The 25303-nt window shown below is 41.6% G+C and overlaps 1 protein-coding gene and 1 long non-coding RNA gene across 6 annotated transcripts in view; one reads left to right on the top strand and one right to left on the bottom strand.

Moving 5' to 3' along the window:
• Window positions 1–25303, top strand: part of VRK3 (VRK serine/threonine kinase 3) — a 175346-nt gene that overhangs the window by 69638 nt on the left and 80405 nt on the right. For all 5 annotated transcript variants that reach the window (XM_056527296.1, XM_056527292.1, XM_056527293.1 and 2 more), the window contains 2 exons: window positions 3605–3651; window positions 15735–15801. In XM_056527296.1, the coding sequence (XP_056383271.1) occupies window positions 3605–3651; window positions 15735–15801 (114 nt within the window). The remainder of the gene's footprint in view (window positions 1–3604; window positions 3652–15734; window positions 15802–25303) is intronic.
• The window catches only part of LOC130277051 (uncharacterized), a 54468-nt gene continuing 52809 nt past the window's right edge, over window positions 23645–25303 (bottom strand). Inside the window, exon 3 of the long non-coding RNA XR_008845356.1 lies at window positions 23645–23727. This is a non-coding gene — a long non-coding RNA (uncharacterized LOC130277051). The remainder of the gene's footprint in view (window positions 23728–25303) is intronic.

The following is a 25303-nucleotide window of genomic DNA, read 5'->3' as shown; positions in this document are numbered from 1 at the left end:
ATGGTCTGGGTGTTCAGAACCTCACCCATTGCTAAAATGCTTTGGAATAAACGATCAGCTTAGCGCTTCTCTTTTCATCTTTCTGCTCACTACATTTGACTTGCTCCACAGATTTACTATAGAGTCTGTTACCTGAAGCAATAGTGGTAGAGAAGCACCAAGCTGAACCTATTTCCCATCTAGTTCTAGCGATCAGTGGCCAAACAATCAAAACTTAGTGTAGTTCATGTGGTGTTTTTACACTACTGCTGGCACATACAACAACACATAAGACTGAAATTGTATGACAAAAAGTGTTTATTTTTTTTAATTAAAAAACATTATATCTAATTTTGGCACTTATGGAAACTTAAAATATTGTTATTGCTCTTGCTATGGGAAATAGCGTAAAAACAAATAAACAAAAACAAATGCAGGAATTACCAATTTTTGGTTACATTACGTTCTAGAAAAATTGTAATAGAAAGCAAACAAAAAGTCTCATCAACACCAAAACAAAACGGTACTGATGAAAACTACAGGTCAATGCGTAGTATACGGTGATTCAAAGCATATCAATTGGGTATTGCAGATGATACTTATCTGCAGAATAAAGGTAACGTGAGTTTTACTGCAAAGTTAACAGTGTAAAAATTAGAATTTTTTTTGTTTTGGTGTATTTGTGTGGAAAAAATAGTTATGGCTTGTAGAAAATGACCAGTTACAAACATGCCAAAAATAACTGACCGTGGAAAGGGGTTAAAAGAGTATTTCCAAGTCCATCAAGTATTTCCAATGTCCACATGTAAAATCTCTGTGATGTCATTCTGCAGACTGTGGCGGATTGCACGGTCTCAGAGATGGCTATGCATTCCGTGCGGACTCCAGAGAAAGAATTGACAGGTTCATTATTTCTGTGGACAGCGGAATCGAAATTTCCGCTGTTTTCACAGTGCAGCAGATTCCTGTTGAATTCAACGGGACTCGGCTGATGCGGAAACTCTGTACGGAAATTCGCATGGGAATTGAGATTTGGACGTAACCTAAGGCTATGTTCACCGGCAAAAATTTCTGCAAGGAATTCTGCATGAAATTAATTGCCCATTCACTTCAATTCAATGGAATTCCTGCAGTGGAAGTTCTTAGCGGAAATTCTGCTGTGTGAATAGGACAGCAGAATCCCATTGAAGTCTATTGCTATAAATTCATGCAGCATTCCATGCAGAAATTCTGGCGTGTGAACATAGCCTGGATCACTCCCAAGTGCTGAGCTCTTTTGTGGCTGATTTGTGGGCAAGACTTCTATTGAATGACAGTGAAGGTGGTGTTTGTGTGGACTTGCACGCTCGCTCCTGAGGCTGATATATAGCTTGTAGATATCTCCATCAGGTAAGTAAGAAGCTGCCGGCTTGCCACAATTCTACTTAGACCTTACTGACATTTTGGCTATTGAGGACACCGGAAATTTCCTTTTTTGTGTTTTTGCTTTCTCCTCCTCTCCTTCAAGGATCCATAACTTTATTTTTCCTCTCTACAAACACACGTGGGCTTGTTTTTTGCGCAACCAGTTGTACTTTGTAATGACACCTTTCATTGTACCATATAATGTACGGGCAAAAAAAATAATATTTTTGGAGGAAAATTGAAGAGAAAACCGCAATTTTGCAACTTTTGGGGAGTTTTGTTTTTACGCAGTGCACTTAGTTCACATGGCCGTCTGTCCCCGTTTTTTTATCCCTGTTTTGGTTCCGTCTTTGCAAGCTGTAAACTGATTCAGAACTTTTTTTTAAAAAAAATCACATTCATGTCAATGGGATTTTTTTACAATCCATTTACACCCGTCTGCACTCATTTCCGTTTTTTTTTTCACGGCGGAAAAAAGGGCACATGCAGTATTTTTTCTACTGTCCAAAAAACGGAAGAAAAAACGCATCCAGTAAATTAAACGTTGAAGTCTATGGAAAATGGATGAGCCTTTAATGTCATCAGTTTGCATCCGTTTTTTTCAATCCGTTTTTTGATCCTTTTTTACTTTTGAGCATGCTCAGAACCCCAAAAAATTTGTTTATTACCTGAACGAAAACATATCCAAACGGATAACATCCATTTGCATCTGTTATTGTCCGTTTTTTTTTTTTTTAAGTACGCTTTTAATTTTGACATGAGGAGAACGGAACAGGTCTAGACGGCCGTGTGAACGCAGCCTTAGTGGTAAAATGACACCCTCTCTTCATTCTTTAGGTCAATGCGATTAAAACGATGCCCCATTTATATAGTTTTTCTATTATAATACTACTTTAATAGGATGTTAAACTTTGGGAAAAATCTGTATTATATGTATTAAAATTGTCCCCTTCTGACCCTTACAACATTTTCATTTTTTTGTATACGGGATTTATGAGGGCTCATTTTCGGCGCCGTGATCTGTAGTTTTCATCGGTAGCATTTTTAAGTTTTTAGATTTTTAGAAAAAATTTTCAGATATATGTGATTAAAATTAATATTTTCGAACTTGGTTTTATTTTTTTTTCTTTTACATTTATGCCGTTCACTGCGTGGGAACATTAGCATAATATTTTAATAGATTGGACTTTTCCAAATGTGGGGATACCAAGTATGTTTGAATTTTTTTTTTTTTTTTTTAATGGAAAAGAGGGGAGTTTTATTTTTTTTATTGAGGGAGGGGCTTATTCACTTTTATTAACTTTTTTTTTTTTTTTTTTTTTTTTTTTTTACTCTCTTAGGAGATTTAGCAAAACCTGTCTAGAGGAAAAGTTGCTGAGTTGCTCATAGCAACCAATAAGATTGCTCCTTTCATTTTTCAGAGCTCTTTTCAAAAATGAAAGAAGCAAGCTGATTGGTTGCTATGGGCAACTCAGCAACTTTTCTTCTGAACAGCTTGTGGTAAATCTCCCCATTAGTCCCTACAGAGGAATACATTTGACAATCAGATACTGATCAGATACTGAAGTGCTATTTATATGCATAGCACTGGTCAGTGTAATCTGCTGTCTTCTTCTCTGGTCTTCTTGACGGCAGACCAGAGAAGAAGACCCCATGATGATGGCAGGAGGCAGATAAGACCACCTCCGACCACCATTTTAGCTGATCTGATCCTTGCAGCCGTGCCGTGGGCGATCAGATCAGCCACTGGAACCACCGTAGATGCCAAGAGCTTTTCTTCCATGACTGGGATATATTTTCTGTCTGCCACGAATGGCCTATTTTATATTCAATTTGTTCAATAGACTGAAGGTTTCAGTGTTGGCCTTTTGTCTAATACCAGGAATGTTGGCCATGCACCACGCCTAGGTCAGCTATCTACTACTGGACTTAAGTACAGCACTAGAGCCATTTTAACATTGAAACAAAAAAGTGTGCCATCTAGTTACATGCTACATGGTGATAAGGACATTCAAAATTCCTGATATAGACTTATCTGTGACCTTCTTTTGTTACTTTTAAAAATGCCCTATTTATAACATTATTAGAATAAAAGGGACATAGGTCAAGTGTACATTTGATTAAAAAAAAAGATGAATACTGTGTGTTTTGTTACTACAAATTGTCTATATCTAATTTTCCTAACAAAATGTAAAAAAATCTTTTCTTGTTCTTTTATAAGTGCATATACATTCCAAAGGTGACCAGAAGTGCAGCGTGTTAAAACTGGTAAGTAGTTCAAGTAAACTAATAATGTAAAAATATTTAAATATGCTTTAGCTCCAATCATGGAGTGGTGCTGTCTCCGTAAGGAGAATATTCATCCCCCTTTCCTAATCCACAGGCACTCTCACCAGCCAAGCCAGAACACCCTGCTCTGTACCGACGAGGGGCAAACACCCCAAAAACAGCTGTCTGCAGATGGGTCATTTTCCCTTCTGGGGAGAATTCTGGCTTTGGCATCACATCCTGATAAGTTTTTTTTAAACTCCGTAATTGGAGGTAAAGCTGATTTCAGGGAATGAAACCTGTGAAGGTGGTGAGCTGCTTTGCATATTCCTTTTCCCAAAAAGCCAGTAGAGTGCTAATTGCCTACTTTGAATCTCCATACACCAGGAGTGGTGCCGTCTCCATAAGGAGAATATATATCTCTCTATCTCCCCCTGTTGAGATTCAGAGAGGTCTTACGGATCAGGTTTCTTCCTTACTGAAAGAAGGAAGAAATCATTCCAGTGAGGTGTGAGTGTAAAACTCTTGATTAGAACATAGGCTTAGAGACCACATGTCGCAGTTGAATGTTGGTTTATTAGTTTGTAAAGATCACCTGTCTTTTAACTTGTGTTCCAGTAAAGAGTTGCAGATACCTCTCTGGACTGCATTCTTCCTTCTTGCATGCTTCTTTGCTGTGGTCAAGGTTATTAGTATGTACTAAAGGTAAGGGCAAGATTGGGAACAGTGCTGAGCTAGCTTTGCTTCTTTAACCCCTTAAAGACCAAGCCCATTTTCACCTTAAATGAGCACTGTCAGATAAAAAACTTGTGTCGTAAAGCATGCAAAACCAATAGGTTTTACAGCTTTCATTAGAAAATTTTCAGTATTTCATACTGAAAAAGCCAGTCAAACAGGGGCTCACAGCTGGAGGAAAAATCCTCCCACTGTCAGCTTGTGTCCCGCTACTGTCAGTGAGGACAAGCTGGGAGATGTAGTTTTGCTAATGGGGAGATGTGAGCAGACAGCATACTGAGGGAGGGGGCGGAGACCTGCACAGTGAGGCAACGCCCCCTCACCTTTGAGAGGAATTCAGACTAGTGAGCTAAATTAAAAGTGTAATAAAAAATAAATAAAGGTGCTAGACACAAAAAAATTAGATGTACATGGTCAGGATTAGGTACTGAGTGATATATTAAAAAAAAAAGTTTTTTTGTTGGATCTGACGGGTACGCTTTAACCCCTTGGGGACTGAGCCCATTTTGAACCTAAGGACCAGAGCATTTTTTGCAATTCTGACCACTGTCACTTTAAACATTAATAACTCTGGGATGCTTGTACTTATGAATTTGATTCCGAGATAGTTTTTTCGTGACATTTTCTACTTTATGTAAGTGGTAAAGTTTCATCTATACTTGCATAATTTCTTGGTGAAAAATTCCAAAATTTCATGAAAAATTTGGAAATTTAGCATTTTTAGAACTTTGAAGCGCTCTGCTTGTAAGGAAAATAGACATACCAAATCAATTATATATTGATTCACATATACAATATGTCTACTATATGTTGGCATCATAAAGTTGACATGTTTTTACTTTTTGAAGACATCAGAGGGCTTCAAAGTTCAGCAGCAATTTTCCAATTTTTCACGAAATTTTCAAAATCGGAATTTTTCAGGGACCAGTTCAGTTTTGAAGTGGATTTGAAGGGCCTTTATATTAGAAATACCCCACAAATGACCCCATTAAATATACTGTACCCCTCAAAGTATTCAAAATGACATTCAGTAAGTGTTTTAACCCTTTAGGTGTTTCACAGGAATAGCAGCAAAGTGAAGGAGAAAATTCAAAATCTTCGTTTTTTTACACTGGCATGTTCTTGTAGACCCAGTTTTTGAATTTTTACAAGGGGTAATAGGAGACAAAGCCCTCCAAAATGTGTAACCCATCTCGAGTAAGGAAATACCTCATGTGTATGTTAAGTGTTTGGCGGGCGCAGTAGAGGGCTCAGAAGGGAAGGAGGAACAATATGTCCATTTTATGATGCCAACATAAAGTGGACATATTGTATAAAATGTATTTGGAATATCCATTTTCCTTACAAGCAGAGAGCTTCAAAGTTAGAAAAATACAAAATTTTCATGAAATTTTGGGATTTTTCACCAAAAAAGGATGCAAGTAACAATGAAAATTTACCACCAAAATAAAGTGGTATATGTCACGAAAAAACAATCTCAGAATCAGAAAATTCGGTAAAAGCGTTTGAGTTATTAATGCGTAAAGCGACGGTGGTCAGAATTGCAAAAAAGGGCTCAGTCCTTAAGGTGAAAAAGGGCTGCGTCCTTATCCCCTTAAGGATGCCAGGCGTACCCATACGCCCCTGTTTTAAAGTCCTTAAAGACTGAGGACGTATGGATACGCCCGTGGGAATTCCGGTCCCCGCTGCTCGCCAGACGGGGACCGGACCGGGTGACTGCCGATATCTATCAGCAGGCACCCCGTGCAAACCCCTGGGGGGGTCCCGAGACCCCCCCCCCCCATGTCGGCGATAGCCGCATATCGTCGGTCAATTCAGACAAAAGATTTGCGGCTTTTCCGGGTCAATCGGGTCTCTGGTGACATGTAAAAAAAGGGTGAATGGGGCTGTCCGAGACAGCCCCATTCACCCTTACCCAGCAGGAGTGAGGTGGCACAGGTGCTGCCTCACGATCACGTGATTGATCGGTCGGAACAACCGATTAATCACGACCCTGCTGGGCGGCGATCGGGACAGCGAAGATGGCGGAGATCAGCGTTGGCAGAGGTCTCCTACCTTGTTTGTTAGCTAACTCAGTGTTTTGCAACCAGTGTGCCTCCAGCTCTTGCAAAAATACAACTCCAAGCATGCACTGAGAGACTGTACATGCTGGGAGTTCTAGTTTTGCAACAGCTGGAGTTGTGAAACACTGAGTTAAGTAACAAACTCTGTGTTTTGCAACCAATGTGCCTCCATCTGTTGCATAACTACAACCCCCAGCATGTATGGTCTCAGTGCATGCTGGGAATTGTAGTTTTGCAACAGCTGGAGGTTTGCCCCCCAAACCCCCCCCCATCCGTTAAAGTTGGATGTGAAAATGAAAAAAAAAAAAATTCACTAAAAGGCTGGTGTTACCCTACATTTTTCATTTTCACAAGGGAGAATAGGAAAAAAGACCCCCAAAATGTGTATCCCAATTTCTTCTGAGTAAGAACATACCCCATATGTGGGTGTAAAGTGCTCTTCTGGCGCACTACAATGCTCAGAAGAGAAGGAGCACCATTGGGCTTCTGGAGGGAGAATGTGTCCGAAATTGAAGGCCATGTGTGTTTACAAAGCCCCCATAGTGCCAGAACAGTGGACCCCCACATGTGACCCCATTTTGGAAACTACACCCCTCACGTAATGTAATAAGGGGTACAGTGAGCATTTACACCTCACAGGTGTCTGACAGCTTTTTGGAACAGTGGTCCGTGAAAATGAAAAATTCAATTTTTCATTTGCACAGCCCACTGTTTCAAAGATCTGTCAAACGCCAGTGGGTGTAAATGTTCACTGCACCCCTTATTAAATTCTGTGAGCGGTGTAGTTTCCAAAATAGGGTCACATGTGGGGGGGTCCACTGTTCTGACACCACGAAGGGGTTTTGTAAATGCACAAATCCACATATGGAGAATCTTCTTACTCAGAAGAAATGGGGTTACAAATTTTAGGGGGCTTTCCCATGTGAAAATGAAAAATTTAGGGTAACACCAGCATTTTTTTTCATTTTCCCTTCCAACTTTAACACCTTTGGGGTGTTACGGCTCACTATACCCCTTGTTACGTTCCGTGAGGGGTGTTGTTTTCAAAATGGGGTCAGATGTGGGTATTTCTTTCTTTGCGTTTATGTCAGAACCGCTGTAAAATCAGCCACCCCTGTGCAAATCACCAATTTAGGCCTCAAATGTACATAGTGCGCTCTCACTCCTGAGCCTTATTGTGTGCCAGCAGAGCATTTTACGCCCACATATGGGGTATTTCCGTACTCAGAAGAAATTATGTTACAAATTTTGGGGGTCTTTTTTTCCTTTTACCGCTTATGAAAATAAAAAGTATGGGGCAACACCAGCATGTTAGTGTAAAATTATTATTATTTTTTTTTTTTACACGACCAGGCTGGTGTAGCCCCCAACTTTTCCTTTTCAGAAGGGGTAAAAGGAGAAAAAGCTCCCCAAAATAAGTAGTGCAATTTCTCCCGAGTACGGAAATACCCCATATGTGGCCCTAAACGGTTTCCTTGAAATAAGACAGGGCTCCGAAGTGAGAGAGCACCATGCGCATTTGAGGACTAAATTAGGGATTGCATAGGGGTAGTCTTCGCCAGTGATTCCCAAACAGGGTGCCTCCAGCTGTTGCTAAACTCCCAGCATGCCTGGACAGTCAGTGGCTGTCCGGAAAAGTTGGGATTTGTTGTTTTATAACAGCTGGAGGCTCCATTTTGGAAACACTGCCGTACGATACGTTTTTCATTTTTATTGGGGGGGGGGGGGGGGGGGGGGCGCAGTTTAAGGGGGTGTATATGTAGCGTTTTACCCTTTATTTTGTGTTAGTGTAGTGTTTTTAGGGTACATTCACACTGGCGGGGGTTACAGTGAGTTTCCCACTAGGAGTTTGCACTGCGGCGAAAAATTTGCTGCAGCTCAAACTTGAAGCAGGAAACTCACTGTAAACCCGCCCGTGTGAATGTACCCTGTACGTTCACATGGGGGACAAACATCCAGCTGTTTCAAAACTACAACTCCCAGCATGTACTGACAGACCGTGCATGCTGGGAGTTGTAGTTTTGCAACAGCTGGAGGCACACTGGTTGGAAAACCTTCAGTTAGTTTCTGTTACCTAACTCAGAATTTTCCAACCAGTGTGCCTCCAGCTGTTGCAAAACTACAACTCCCAGCATGTACTGATCGCCGAAGGGCATGCTGGGAGATGTAGTTATGCAACAGCTGGAGGTACACAACTACAAACTCCCAGCATGCCGATACAGCTGTTTGGGCATGCTGGGATTTGCAGTTTTGCAACAACTAGAGGGCTACAGTTTAAAGACCACTGCACAGTGACCTCCTAACTGTAGCCCTCCAGCTGTTGCAAAACTTGAAATCCCTACATGCCCAAACAGTTGTCTGGGCATGCTGGGAGTTGTAGTTTTGCAACATCTAGAAGGCTACAGTTTAGAGACCACTGTATAATGGTCTCAGACTGTAGCCCTCCAGATGTTGCTAGGCAACTCACCGGCTTCTGTAGGATCTAGGGAGCCGCATTGCCGTCCTCTGCTGCCGCCGATCGTTGCCCGCTGCCGCCGCTGATCGTCGCCCTCCAGCCACCGATGGGTAAGTGGACCTTCGGCGCCGGTCCCCGTTGGTTCCCCGTTCTGCCCAGCCTACCGTGGGTGGGCAGAACGGGGAAGCCGAACGTTAAGCCCCCCCCTGCCCCCGATCTGCTATTGGTCGTCGCTTCTGAATGACCAATAGCAGGGATAGGAGGGGCTGCACCCCTGCCACCCCACTCCTATCCCTTCAGGGGGATCGTGGGTGTCTTGGACAACCCCGATCCCCCTTATTTTCCGGGTCACTGGAGACCTGTATGACCCGGAATCGCCGCAAATGGCAGACATGGTTCTTAAGTACCAGACACCAACACTCCTGGGCATTTGCACGGGGTGCCTGCTCATAGATATCAGCAGTCACCCCGGTCCCCGCCTGGCGTGGTGGGGACCGAAATTCCCACGGGCGTACTGGTACGCCCTTGTCCTTAAGTACCAGGGAGCGAAGGCGTACCGGTACGCCCTTTGTCCCTAAGTGGTTAAAGGGTACTCTGATGGAAAACTTTTTTTCTGATGCCAGAAAGTTTTAACAGATTTGTAAATTACTTCTATTAAAAAGTCTTAATCCTTCCAGTACTTATTAGCGGCTTTATACTACAGAGGAAATTCTTTTCTTTTGGGATTTCTTTTCTGTCACAATCACAGTGTTCTCTGCTTACACCTCTGTCCATTTTTGGAACTGGCCATATGTTTGCTATGGGGATTTCTCCTGCTCTGGACAGTTCCTGACATTGACAGAGGTGTCAGCAGAGAGCACTGTGGTTGTGACAGAAAAGAAATCCCAAAAGAAAAGAATTTCCTCTGTAGTATACAGCCGCTAATAGGTACTGGAAGGATTAAGATTTTTTAATAGAAGTAATTTACAAATCTGTTTAACTTTCTGGCTTCAGCTGATTTAAAAAAACAAACAAAAAAAAAAATATACTATTTCCACCGGAGTACTCCTTTTAAAGGAGATCTGTAGTGCGATATAACTTATCCCCTATCCAAAGGATAGAGGATAAGTTATAGATTGTGGGGGGTCCGAGTGCTGGGGCTGCTGCAGTATACTGGAAAGGGGGCGTTCTGTCCCCGCATGATGCGGCGAGCGACACGCCCCCTGCATGTACCCCATAGAGATACATGGAGGGGCGTGTCTGCAGCGGCTTTCTGCTGGGGACAAAACTTCACTTCCTCCAGACTGCTGTGGCCCCATCCAGGAGATCCCGGGGGACCCCAGCGTTCGGACCCCCCACGATCTATAACTTATCCCCTATCCTTTTGATGGGGCATAAATTATTTTGCGCTGGAATACTCCTTTAACCCCTTAAGGACCCAGCCCATTTTCACCTTTAAAGACCCAAGCATTTTTTGCACATCTGACCACTGTCATTAAGCATTAATAACTCTGGGATGCTTTTACTTTTCATTCTGATTGTAAATTTGTAGTCGATTTTTGCATCATTTCTTTGATGAGAAATTCGAAAAATTTTATTTTATTTTATTTTTTTTTTACTTTGAAGCTCTCTGCTTGTAAGGACAATTTACATCCCAAATAAATTTTATATATTGATTCACATATACAATAGGTCTACTTTATGATTGCATCATAAAGTTGACATGCTTTTACTTTTGGAAGACATCAGAGGGCTTCAAAGTATAGCAGCAATTTTTCAAAAAAATGTAAAAATCGAAATTTTTCAGGGACCAGTTCAGTTTTGAAGTGGATTTGAAGGGCTTTCATATTAGAAATACCCCATAAATGACCCCATTATAAAAACTGCACCCTCAAAGTATTCAAAATGACATTCAAAAGGTTTGTTAACCCCTTTAGGTGTTTCACAGGAATAGCAGCAATTTGATGGAGAAAATTCTAAATCTTCATTTTTCACACTCGCATGTTCTTGTAGACCCAGTTACTGAATTTTTACAAGGGGTTAAAGGAGAGAAATCTTCCTAAAATGTGTAACCCAATTTCTCTTGAGTAAGAAAATACCTCATATGTGTATGTCAAGTGTTCGGCGGGCGCAGTAGAGGGCTAAGAAGGGAAGGAGCGACAGTGGGATTTTGCAGAGTGAGTTTTTCTGAAATGTTTTTTTGGGGGCATGTCGCATTTAGGAAGCCCCTATCGTGCCAGAACAGCAAAAAAAAAAAAAAAACACATGGCATACTATTATGGAAACTACACCCCTCAAGGAAAGTAACACTGTTTTTGATGACTTTTCATTAAAGCTGGATGTGTAAATGATTTTAGTTTTTCCCAAAATTTTACATTTTTACAAGGGGTAATAGGAGAAAATGCCCCCCCAAAATTTGTAACCCCATCTCTGAGTATGAATATATCCCATGTGTGGACATAAAGTGCAGTGCGGGTGCACTACAATGCTCAGTAGACAAGGAGTCACGTTTGGCTTTTGGAAAGTGAATTTTGCTGAAATGGTTTTTAGGGGGCATGTCGCATTTAGGAAGCCTTAATTGTGCCACAACAGAAAAAAATAACCCACATGACATACTAATTTGGAAACTACACCCCTCTACAGTGAGCATTTACACCTCACAGGTGTTTGGAACATTTTGCCGTAAAATGACAAAATAGTATTTTTTTCACAAAAATGCAGGTGTTACCCAAAATTTTTCATTTGCACAAGGGGTAATAGGAGAAAATGCCCCCCCAAATTTTGTAACCCCATTGCTTCTGAGTATGGAAATACCCCATATGTGGACCTAACATGCTGTGGTGGTGCACTACAGGGCTCAAGTGTCATATAGCTATGTTTACATTTGAGACCTATGGCATATCAGTAGCTTATGGTTACATACTTTCAGCGGAAAATAAAAGAAAGGAACACCCACGTGACCCCATTCCACACAGTACACCCCCTGGGGAAGGTGTATAGGGGGGAACTGGACATTTGGAATTGACGTGTGTTTCCTAAATTTATTTTCCAGGAATGGATGAAGTGCACTATGGGGGGGGGGGGGGGGGGGGAGAGAATGAAAATTACAATCTTACTACTGATTTGCCAATTATGTTCCCAGAACGATGACCTAGAGCATAGCCAAAACTAAAAAAACATGCCCACCTCAAACCCTTTGCTCTGAATCCTCATTCTGGGAATGTAATGTGTGTGGCCGTCCCTAACCTGTTGCCTCAAATGCGCACCCCGCTCAGGTGGAGAGAGAGTGCTGCACATTTGAAGTAACACAACAAAGTCCCTGATGCTAGTGACTCAGTGACCCATGACCCATTTTTGGAGAAAAAAATATCCCAAGAGGGTTTATTTTATTTTATTTTTTAATGAAATAGTTTTTTGGGCAATTTACTGGTTTTTAGGGTTAACATTTTGAATGTACTTTGGATTTGGTACATTGGGGTCAAATTATGGAAAATGAAAAGGGAAAATTGTGAACTCCATGGAAGTGTGATACTCCCTGAAGCAATTTTTAATGCAAAGGCCCGGGTGATCGGGGCAAGTGTCACATTGAGTGGTGGTGACCTTCCGTATCCGTATCACACTCTGCATTTTTTCTGGGATCGTCCTGGCACCTATATTTCCAGTTTCTTGGGAACTCTGGCCTGCTCTTTCCCGGTCGCCAAAGATCAGGGCCCTTAGGACTTCTTCTTGGAACTCTAGGTATGTCCCTGTGTTGCCAGTGTACTGGGACAGTACAAAAGAGTTGTACATGGCAACCTGTACCAAGTAGACCGCAACTTTTTTTGTACCATACCCGTTTTTCCGCATGGCGATGTATGGCTTGAGGACTTGGTCAGAGAGATCAACTCCCCCCATATACTGATTGTAGTCCAGAATACAATGAGGCTTGAGGACCGTTGTTGTGGTACCTCGCATAGGGACAGGTGAGCTGCCATTACCATGAATTGTGGTCAGCATAAGGACATCCCTCTTATCCTTATACCTGACCAGCAACAGGTTTTCATGGGTAAGGGCACGGAACTCACCCTTGGGCATAGGTGTCTGGATCAAATTTAGAGAGATGCCTCTCTGGTTCTTCCGCACAGTCCCACACGCGGACGTGGATCTGGCGGCAAGGGATGTGAACAGGGGGATGCTGGTATAAAAGTTGTCCAGGTACACGTGGTAACCCTTATCCAGCAATGGGTGCACAAGGTCCCAAATGTTTCCCGCTAACACCCATAGTGGGGGGTACATTCTGGGGGTTCAATATGGGAATCCCATCCCTCATATACCTTAAACTTGTAAGTTTATCTGAAAGTGCTCTCACAAAGTTTGTAGAGTTTCACGCCATACCACGCCTGCTTCGAGGGAATATACTGGCGGAAGAGGAGTCTCCCCTTTAAAACTGATAAGAGACTCATCTACAGAGAGCTCCCTGAAGGGTACATAGGCCTCCAAAGATTTGGCCCCAAAGTGATCTATGACCGGCCTCACTTTGTAAAGCCGGTCATAGGCAGGATCACTTCGGGGTGGACATGCCGCATTATCGGGGTATTGCAGGCATTTCCGAATGGCCTTAAACTGCTTCCGTGTCATGGCCATACTGTAAAGCGGGGTCTGGTAGAGGACGTCCCCGCTCCAGACACTTGGTTTTTTGACTAGGCCCATTTTAGGCCCATATGTAGCACGAGGCTAAAAAATGTCCTCATCTCCTCTGCATTGATGGCATACCATTCATTGGACCTAGCCAAAAACGAATCAGGATGGTGGGCAATGAACTGTGGGGCGTACAAGTTTGTTTGCTCCACCATATGATTGACAGTTGTCAACTGAAATAACTAATATAGTCTATTTCACTGTATCTGGCTGTGTCAATCCAGATTCCTGAGTTGCCAACAAACTCAGGAATCCGTGGCTGATATCCCTCTGGGGGTCTTCAGACAGGTTCACTGGAAGGGGGCTCCGCCGCCGTGCAGGGGGCTTATCATCAGTGCTAGATGATGAGGAGGAAGAACACAGAAAAGTAGGATTTTCCTCGTCCTCACTGGCAGATTCGAAGTCGGAGGCAAGTGAAGCATATGCCTCCTTCGACGAAAATGCCCGGCGGGCATAGTATGTGTGTTTGGTGCAAGCTTTATAAAATGGTGTGTGATAAAAAAATAAATAAAAAAAACACTGCTGCGGCCAAAAAAATAAAAAGGTGGCCAAATGCAGGGCCCGACCAATAGCAGCACTTCTGCGGAGGGGATCAGAGTACACTGCCGATCACCTTCTAATTCCGAGTCATCTGGTCACAAGTATGACCCGTATGACCGGAATCACCGCAGATCGCCGATGTGAATTCACCGGCGATCTGCGGCGATCGCCGGCATGGGGAGGCACGTGGCGGGGATCGGAATTCCCACGGGGGTAAAGGTACGCCCTGGGTCCTTACGTCCCAGGACTAAAGGGCGTACCTGTATGCCCTGGGTCCTTAACGGGTTAATGGCTTATGATAGGCCCCTGTACAAAAAATGTGTAAAAAAATTAAAATCTCCTCTGTTTTCCCATTTTTCAAATAAAATGTGAAGAAAAATATATAAGCATATTTGGTATGGCCATGTGGGTAATTGTCCAAACTATCAAATGATCACATTCCTGATCCTGTACAGTGAACAACATAAATACCGAAAAATTCCAAACGCTAAAATTGCTGATTTTTGATCACATCACAATTTATATCGTTAAAAACAGCTCGTGGCACAAAAAATAAACCCTAACACAACTCCGAGGAAGCATAAAAAGGCTCAGAAAATGGCAATGAAAGATTTTCAATTTTTTTCTCCCTTTTACATAAAAAGAGGCAAAAATTATCCAAGTTTGGTTTCATTGGAACTGTATTGACCTAAAATAAAGTTAGCATTTCAGATTTAATCTATTGCGCACTTCCATTTTTTTTCCATTTTGCCTTACAAATCTTTTTTTTCTGGCTCTGCAATACATTATATAATAAAATAAAGTGTGTCAATGAAAATTACAACTTATCCTACAAAAATAAACCTTTTTTCAGTTGATTTTTTATTTATGTTAACGCCATTGACCGTACAGGATATATAATGTTTTAATAGTCAGAACAATTTCGGGTCAATACCAAGCACGTTTATTTTATGTTTACATGTTTTTTGTATTCAAAATGGGAAAAGGGGGGGGGGGGGGGGTTTATGTGTGTTTTTTGAACATTTATTAATCTCGTTGATATAAAGATATATATATATATATCTATATATATAGATATATATAATATATTACTTTATTAATCGCTTATGGGACTTTTAGGAGGAATAATTTGATTCCTCATAAAGATTTAAGCAGTTCTATTGTGATTTGTGCTCATTTGGTTGAGCCTGTTCCAGCCGCAGCCATGGAAGGAGAGGTAAGCCCTCCGGCTACCACCCTGCAATTGCACTGCGGGGGGGATGATGTAGCCCACCAAGGATGATTACAAGGTCCCTTTTAGGCGCTGCTGTTGATTTTGATAGCGGCAATCTAAATGGTTAATAGCAGGCCGTGGCGATCGCCGCATGCCGGGCTATACGTGGCGGCCCCCAGCTACTGAAATCAACTGCCCGCTCGAGTCATTGGCTCACTCCATACACCCTGAATGGGTTGTCTGGTCGGCTCTGCTAGCCTAAAGCAGGGCTAAATGTCAGAGGAGTTTACCTGCCTGGCTCCCGAAACTGCATGTTCCACATCCCTGTGTACCTCTTTTAACTAGACAATATAATTCAGTCCATCGCATAGTTTTTGATTGTGGACATTTTTACAGCTTTTTCTCCCTTTTAAACTTAAAGGATGCCAAAGATGGAAAGATCTACAATGAACAGAACTTTTTCCAGAGAGCAGCTAAGAAAATGACAGGTATGTGCACAGTGTACAAAACACATTAATAGATAACCACATTCATGACAGTAGCAAAACTGCATCAAGATAGGAACCTTTGGCATAATGAGGGGAAAACAAAAGAAAGCAGTGACGAAATGAAACACATAGGCAATAGACAGGGAAACTGTTTCAAACTCTGCTTGATTACTTCTCCAGTTTAGTGCCCTAATCCTACCCAAGACCCTCCGCTATCCTTTTCCTCCTCCGCGCTCTTATAGTTTCTCATCTCTCTCCATATTTTCAGTTCACTTCTCCCCCGAAGAGTAGTGTCCTCATCCCCCTCCTCAATGCTTCCATCGAATTTACTATGATCCCACATAATCCTAGACACCCTCCCCCTCCCTCGGCAGTCCCCCCTCCATTCCCTGATGTCTCCCCATCATTCCTATGCTATTCCAGAATCTATTGGCACAATATGGTTTACTAAAAGTCTGGGAAAAAAAACCTACTAACCTTTATTCGCCCATAATGGGGTTCATCTCTATTACTCCTCTAATGTGAAGGAACTCAATATGGTATCATATTCCGCTGTTTCCCTCAAGGCCACCCAATGCGATCAGGTGCAAAGAACCCTTCTAGTGAAAGCGGTCTAGTGGAAACCAATTCCTCCATATACATTATATCTGTCACTTTCGCTATCCATGCAGCTACTGATCGTGGAGTTTTTCTCTTCCACTGGAGAGGAATGCATGATCTAGCTGCTAGAATTATGAAACTAAGAAGTGAATGTTTGTAGCTACCTAATGGGGTCTCGCTATGTTGCTGCAGAAAGAGTGCAGAAGTTAGTTCACAGATTGTTTTATTGATTCTTAGTGAAAGATATGGATAAATGTCCATTCCAACTTCCCATACCGCCAACATGCTGAACTCACTTGCGGCCAGATCGCATGCATTTTACTTGGGACCCTATACCATCTTGTTAAGATTTTGTAACCCCCTTCTTGAAATCTTGAACAGATGGGAGCTTGGTGTACTAGGATTAAGATTTTTGACCATTATGGTGCTGTAAGTGTCAACTATAAATCAGTCTCCCCTTTTGTTGTAAATTTAGGCAGCGGCTGAGCTGAGGGACAGTTCAAGATGGCGTAGAACTGCTAAAAATATGATAAAAATAATACAACATAAAGATATATATGAATAAAAAATGAGATGTAAGCAATAAATAAGCAATAAATAATTAGATGGGAATTAGATTAAGTGCTGAAAAATATGAATAAATAATAAATAGGTAATGAGTATTGAAAAAGATATAGAAGGAAAAGTGAAAATAGAAATAGGGTAGAATGAGAATAGTAAAAAATATAATCAATAAGCTCAATATTTTCTCAAAGTACAATTTATGAGTACAAATAAAATGTTTAAATATCACAGAGTAGTAACAGGGCCCTTGGGGTTACTATAGCTCTATATCTAAATCAATTGATTAAAACATTCCTCTGAGACAATGAACCCCTTTGTACAAAAGTTAGGCTGCTTTCACACTATGAGCATTCATCTGTTATTAAACGTCCGTTTTCTGTGTAAAAATGGACGTTTAATAATGGATGAAATAACGGGTGCTAACAGAAGAATAAATATTCATCCGTTAAGACCCGTTATCCCTCGTGTATGGCTGAACACCACTGCCTACAGACTCCCACAGCCGGGACTACTACTACTCCCATCATGGAACAGAGTCTGTTCCATGATGGGGGTTGTAGTACAGGGGCTGAGGGATTGATCGTACCGGGTTTGACTTCTGAGACCAAATGCGATCTGAAGTTATTAAGCAGGGGAGCGGGCGGCAAGCTCCGCAACCCTGCTATGTATCAGTGTGTTTTGCCCCGCTGGCGCATTAAATATATACCCCCGCAGCGCATGTATAATGTAGCCTTGCAGCGCTTTTATATACCTATGCCACAGCAGCGCTATATGTGAAAAGCATTCTAGCAGCAGCATCGGACTTTTCATACATAGCGCTGCAGCGGCATATGTATATAGAAGCGCTGTGGGGGGCAGATAACGCTATATGTCTGCCCCCCCCAGTGCTTCAATACACATATACCCCTGTAGCGCTATTAATGAAAAGTATTTCTATTAGCAGCGCATAGTGCCGGCAACCCTCTCCTGACACTATGCCCTCCTTATGGAAATACTCTTCATTAATAGCGCTACAGGGGTATATGTGTATAGAAGCACTGGGTGGGGGGGACAGACATATAGCGTTATCTGCCCCCCACAGTGCTTCTATATACATATGCCGCTGCAGCGCTATGTATGAAAAGTATTTCTATCAGCAGCATCGGGCGGCCGATGCTGCTGCTAGAATGCTTTTCACATATAGCGCTGCTGTGGCATAGGTATATAGAAGCGCTTGCGAGGCTACATTATACATGTGCTGCGGGGGTATATATTTAATGCGCTGGCGGGGAGTATATATTTAACCCCTTAAGGACTCAGGGTTTTTCCGTTTTTGCACTTTCGTTTTTTCCTCCTTACCTTTTAAAAATCATAACCCTTTCAATTTTCCACCTAAAAATCCATATTATGGCTTATTTTTTGCGTCGCCAATTCTACTTTGCAGTGACATTAGTCATTTTACCCAAAAATGCACGGCGAAACGGAAAAAAAAATCATTGTGCGACAAAATCGAAAAAAAAAACGCCATTTTGTAACTTTTGGGGGCTTTCGTTTCTACGCAGTGCATATTTCGGTAAAAATTACACCTTATCATTATTCTGTAGGTCCATACGGTTAAAATGATACCCTACTTTTATAGGTTTGATCTTGTCGCACTTCTGGAAAAAATCATAACTACATGCAGGAAAATTTATACGTTTAAAAATGTAATCTTCTGACCCCTATAACTTTTTTATTTTTCCACGTATGGGGTGGTATGAGGACTCATTTTTTGCGCCGTGATCTGAAGTTTTTATCGGTATGATTTTTGTTTTGATCGGACTTTTTGATCACTTTTTATTCATTTTTTAATGATATAAAAAGTGACCAAAATACGCTTTTTTGGACTTTGGAATTTTTTTGCGCGTACGCCATTGACCGTACGGCTTAATTAATGATATATTTTTATAGTTCGGACATTTACGCACGCGGCGATACCACATATGTTTATTTTTTATTTTTTTTACACTGTTTTATTTTTTTTATGGGAAAAGGGGGGTGATTCAAACTTTTATTAGGGAAGGGGTTAAATGACCTTTATTAACACTTTTTTTTTACATTTTTTTTTGCAGTGTTATAGGTCCTATAGGGACCTATAACACTGCACACACTGATCTCTAATGCTGATCACTGGCGTGTATTAACACGCCTGTGATCAGCATTATCGGCGCTTGACTGCTCCTGCCTGGATCTCAGGCACGGAGCAGTCATTCGTCGATCGGACACCGAGGAGGCAGGTAAGGGCCCTCCCGGTGTCCGATCAGCTGTTCGGGACGCCGCGATTTCACCGCGGCGGTCCCGAACAGCCCGACTGAGCAGCCGGGTCACTTTCACTTTCACTTTAGAAGCGGCGGTCAGCTTTGACCGCCGCTTCTAAAGGGTTAATACCGCACATCGCCGCGATCGGCGATGTGTGGTATTAGCCGCGGGTCCCGGCCGTTGATTAGCGCCGGGACCGACGCGATATGATGCGGGATCGCGGCGCGATCCCGCTTCATATCGCGGGAGCCGGCGCAGGACGTAAATATACGTCCTGCGTCGTTAAGGGGTTAAAGGGGTACTCCGGTGAAAAACTTTTATTTTTTTCTTTCTTTTTTTTTTACTTAGCTGCTGAATACTACAGTGGAAATTCTTTTCCGTTTGAAACACAGAGCTGTCTGCTGACATCATGAGCACAGTGCTCTCTGCTGACATCTCTGTCCATTTTAGGAACTGTCCAGAGTAAACGGAAATCCCCATAGCAAACATATGCTGTTCTGGACAGTTCCTAAAATGGACAGAGATGTCAGCAGAGAGCACTGCGCTCATGATGTCAGCAGACAGCTCTGTGTTTCAAAAAGAAAACAGTTTCCGCTGTAGTATTCAGCAGCTAATAAGTACAGGAAGGGTTAAGATTTTTTTAATAGAAGTAATTTACAAATCTGCTTAACTTTCTGGTACCAGTTGATAAAAAAAAAAAAAAAAAAAATTTCACTGGAGTACCCCTTTAATGCACAGGTGGGGGTATATATTTGTGCGCTGCCGCCCCCCCCCCCTGCAGCGCTATATATGTTGCCCCCCACAGCGCTTTTAATATACATATGCCCCCCCTGCTAGTCACAATTTTCATTTTTAAATCTTCCGCTGGGAGCCCTGATCGGCTCCTCTGTACTTGGCCATTCAGGGCTTCCCGCGGGGGATTCAAAAATGAAAGTTAAAACACACTGATACATCGCAGGGTTGCGGAGCTTGCCGCCCGCTTCCCTGCTTAATAACTTCAGATCGCATCGGGTTTCAGAAGTGAAACCCGGTGCGATCAATCCCTCAGCCCCTGTACTACAACCCCCATCATGGAACAGACTCTGTTCCATGATGGGGTTGTAGTACAAACACTAATGTAGCCTCCCCAGCTGTCTGCAGACTCCCGCAGCCAGGGAATTACTACTCCCATCATGGAAACAAGTCTGTTCAATGATGGGAGTAGTAGTAGTCCCTCAGCACTGCAGGAGTCTGCTGATGTCACCTCTTCTGAGCATGCTCAGTAAAAATAACATCCGTTATAATAACGGGCATTAACGAGTGTATTTACGAACGTCTGTTGGACCATAGACTTCATTGTTAAAAATAACGTCTGTTAATTTATGTGTTTCTTGTGAGGGAAAAAAAATGAGTGCATGTTCCGTTATTTCTTACGTCACACCTAACGACCGTTATTCATGAAGGACTATAACGGATCATAACAGATAATCAAAAAATCCCATAGACTTTTAACATCCGTTATTAAGACTTTCCTAACGGTCGTTTATAACGGATCTTTTAACGGATTAATTTTATAGTGTGAAAGCAGCCTTAGGTGCAAAGAAAAAATGCTAACAGATCAATCTGTAAAAATATATCCTGTGGAGAAGAAACGTTGCAGAAATTGAAACAGTCTCTGTTGCCGTGTTGAAACTGTAATAATGTTTCTGCTGAGAAGAACAGTATATACACATTATGGGAGGGCATTTACAAAGAGTGCTGTGAATTCTTAACTGTTTTAGAGCACAAAAATTGCGGTGATAGTTGCGGACTTGCGCTAACAGCGCTCAGACTTTGATAAATTTTGCTGATGCAACTTCTAAAAAAAAAAAAAAAAAAAGTAGCAGATTTTGTGCGGACGCGCGACTTTTGTGGGAAAAGTTGCACAGAAAATTTAAGGCAGGGCTGAATTGACCTGAGAAACCGTGAAAAGTCACACTTAGTAAATCAGTGATTACTGCACCAAGTGCTCTAAATGGGTAAAAATCATGGAAACGTTTCTAAAGAGATTGTCACTCAAAAAGTAGCACAGACCCATAATGTGACATTTTGTGAGGCAAACAGAGAAAAAAGCAGTTTAATAAGCTTTCTAAATGTCTTGATAAATCCCCCCCCCCATGTGTGCTGAAGATGAATTAATGCCACTCTATGTGTTCCGTGTTACCGCACACAATGAATTTTGCCCATCATAGTAAAGCAAAATCCCATAGATAACATTTTTGCACACTGTTGTGTGCTAATCATATTGCCCACTATTTGTGCTATTACTTGATGATCTTTGCACACTATGGGGGGGATTTATCAAGATATTTAGAAGCTTTTTAAATGGCTTTTTTCTGTTTGTCGCACAATGGGTCCGTGTGCGACTTTTTTTTTTTTTTTTTGCGACAATTGCTTTAGAAATGTTTCCATGATTTTTACCCATTTAGAGCACTTTATGCAGTGGTCACTGATTTACTAAGTGCGAATGTCGCAAAATTGTCACACAATCCAAGAAATAGACGGTTTCTCATGTCAATTCAGCCCAGGCCTACATTTTCTGTGTGACATTTTAGTCAGGGTATATGCGACTTTTTTATGTTGCATCAGCTAAATTTATTAATATCCGTGCGCCGTTTGATAAATTTGGTACACGTATGCAACTATTACCGCAACTTTTGATCTCTAAAATTAAGAATTCACACCACTCTTTGTTACTTCGATTCCTCTGTTTGCTAAGGCAGTTGCGCTGGTAAATCAGTTCATAGAATTAATTTAAATGCTGGTGTATAACACCACTCACCCTCCGGACTGTTCTATAGCCACCTCCACCCCACGCTGTGTACGGACATGGTGGATGAATTTGGCGGCCTTCTCTGGGAGATCTCGAATGTAAAAATTCTCTGCCTATGTTAGTGTTCCTACTGTTGTAGCATCCTCGTGGTGCAATGCGCTTGCTTGGTAATGATACTAATTATGATTGACAGTTTGATGCAGTTAAAGTCTGGTGATAGGGTTTTGCAGTTATCAAAGTCCTTGCTGGTTTGGGGTGACAGGATGGGGTCTACCTCCTTATTCAGCGGTATAACAGTTATAGTGGAAATGTGCTATGTTGATCCAGGGAATTATTCTGATCGGGAAGGAATTTTTCCTCTGTTAGACTAGGTTTCCACTTGTTTTTATTTTTTTTTTTATTTTGCAAAAACAGCAATAAAAAACCGCCCATTATGCCGCATGGTGTTTTTTTTTTTTTTGTTAAAAAATGCTGCGGCCAGATGTTAGCTGCAAGTCAATAGGGAATTTCAAAATGCCATATCCACTTGGAGGTGTTAATTTTTTTTAAAAATGTATTTATTTATATATTTTTTTTTATCCTTTTGGAGGTTTTCAGCTATTTTTGGCTCCTTGGAAGTTTTTCAAAAACGACCTCTTGTTGAAACTTTTTTTTAACGAAAATCTTGGCATTTTCCTCCCATAGAAGCCTATGGGAGTAAAAAAAACACCAAGAAAAACGCCATGTGGGTTTTCATTTTTGCGTTTTTGCAGGCGGTTTTTATTCTTCTTTTTTTTTTTTTTTTTTTTTTTTTGGGACTTTAGCGATGCAAGAAAGTGTTGGAGATAACTTTTGTAATACAATTTTGTAGGGTACCATTAAAAAATAATAATAAAAAAGATACAGTAGTGAAGGAAAAAATTGTAGTTAAAGAAATTTCTTTTTTTATAACAACTTTTATTAATTTTTAAAGGATTAATTTATGTGAGCGGGCAGGGAACTAAAAATGGAGCCGACAATAATAAAAATTTAGAAAGGGGCCATTTAATTGCAATATATTTGTTATAATTCATTTTGTTAAACTTTTTACTTATAATGTATTTTAATAACGTATTGAATAAAGTGAGTGTTTAACTTTTTTTCACTTTTTTTTCTTTATTTTTTACATGTTTTTATGTAGTACTACTACTCCCAGCATGGAACACACTGTTCCATGATGGGAGTAGTAGTACATGTATTAATTGAAAGATCGCACCGGGTTTCACACACAGACATACATACACTTATTCATATTTCCCTCAGAGAGCTGTGGTTGGCCAGATGGTTCCAGACAATCACAACTCTCTGTGGGAAATATGAAAAGGTGTATACGGTATATACATCAGTGCAGGGGACCATGGAAGTGCGGCCGGCCACATCTATATATTATACAGGAGGATCACAGCATGTGTCAACTGTGACACCTGCATCATAATTGCCGGTACTACTGCTCCCAACATGGAGCACACTCTGCTCCATGCTGGGAGCTGTAGTACCTGCATTAATAGACAGATCGCTGCGATCTGTCTATTAATGCAGGTACTACAGCTCCCAGCATGGAGCAGTGTGTGCTCCATGTTGGGAGCAGTAGTACCTGCACTAAGGGACAGATCACAGTAAGCCAGTTCATCCGCAGTAGTCCTCCGAATCTGTCGTAATCCTCTGCATCCACGCATCTGAAACGAGAAGAAAAAAGAAACACAAGAAATTGTGGGGAGAGCGCCCATAATGCAATGTCTTCCCAAACAGAGAGTCTACAATTGTTGAAAAACTACAACTACCAGCATGGCCAGACAGCCTTTGGCGGTCTGGGCATGCTGGGAGTTGTAGTTTAGCAACAGCTGGAGTCTCCCTGTCTGGGAAGACACTGGCAGAAGGGTCTGTTCACATTATACAAAACGTACAATGTGTACAGAGCCTCACACCCTTGTCTTCTGTATACACTATATACAGCTTTCTATAGATAGCTATATATACTGTATACCGCCCAAAGGGGCTATAGGTGCAGGGAGTCCTGTCAGTCTGGTAACCGGATTCCCCGCTCCTGTATAGTATACACTGGTACACTATACAGCCAGGGGAGATGAGTAGTGATGCTGTACATCACTCCTCACCTCCTTACACTCTGGACTACATCCAACCCACAGAGTGGTACCCTGAAGGCAGTGAAAAAACTGCCACAGGGGACAAATTTGGCTGTTTCCAGACACCAGAAAAAATACCAGAGAAACTGCCTAAACGCAGGAAAAAGCTGTGGCCGTTTTTCTGGCATTTTTGTTGGTGTTTTTTTAGGTGTATTAAAAAAATTGAAACTTAGCCTTATGGGGTAAGTGGAATCAGCCTCATGGGTATTTTTTATGCCTTCCTCTGGTTCAACACAGTAGGGTTTTAGGTTGAACTCGATTGACTCTGGTCTTTTTTTTTCAACCTTACAAACTGTCACTAGGTCATAAATGTCTCATAGATGCGGATTCCACCACTTGGCTGTTATATTGTTTGTGTAATAAAATAATAGGCTTCTAAAGGTGAGGATCAATCAGACATTTATAGTATTCTGTAGATGTGTCATACATTTCCCAGATAGGAATAATACTTTAATTCTCATTTCTTGGAATACAGTATTCTTGGATTCTAGTATTCATAGCCCTTCTGCTCCACGGGAGGTTTCGGTTATTGCGATGCCAGTGATTGGCTGAGCAGCAATGTAACATATTGACTACAGCACCAGGAAGTGGGGGAGCGTGGGAGAAGTAGTACACACTCTTTTACTTTTAGCAGGAAGCCTGGGCATATTTAAAAAATAAAATAAATAAAAAGTTTCCCGATATCATCCTAACAACACAGGACATGCATATCTACTCCCTGTTTGCCTCCAGGTGTATGAAGTATGCTTTATACCTGGTATGTACCGAATTACCGCTTTATAACTTGGTAAGTACTGATTTACCGCTAAAGCCGAACATCAGTGATATGGCCAGTGCCCATCATTAACCTTTCAGATGCCATGATAAAAGTTGATCACAGCATTCATTTAAAAATATATGTGCCGGCTAGCTTGAGGGGCTGATCTGTACCTCCGCAATTCCCAATGGTCCTGATCAGCTGGCACTACAACCGGAGGGCTCTAACTTGCCTTTGTACGTAAATAATTAGTACAAAAACAAACAAATAAGAAAATGTTGTTATAAATGTGAATAATCACCTCCCCCTAATAAAAGTTAACCCTTTTGAGGACACAACTCTTATCATCCC

Source organism: Hyla sarda, chromosome 6 (assembly GCF_029499605.1).
Source record: "Hyla sarda isolate aHylSar1 chromosome 6, aHylSar1.hap1, whole genome shotgun sequence".
Lineage (NCBI taxonomy): Eukaryota > Metazoa > Chordata > Amphibia > Anura > Hylidae > Hyla > Hyla sarda.
This window is presented reverse-complemented; position numbering and strand designations above follow the sequence as displayed.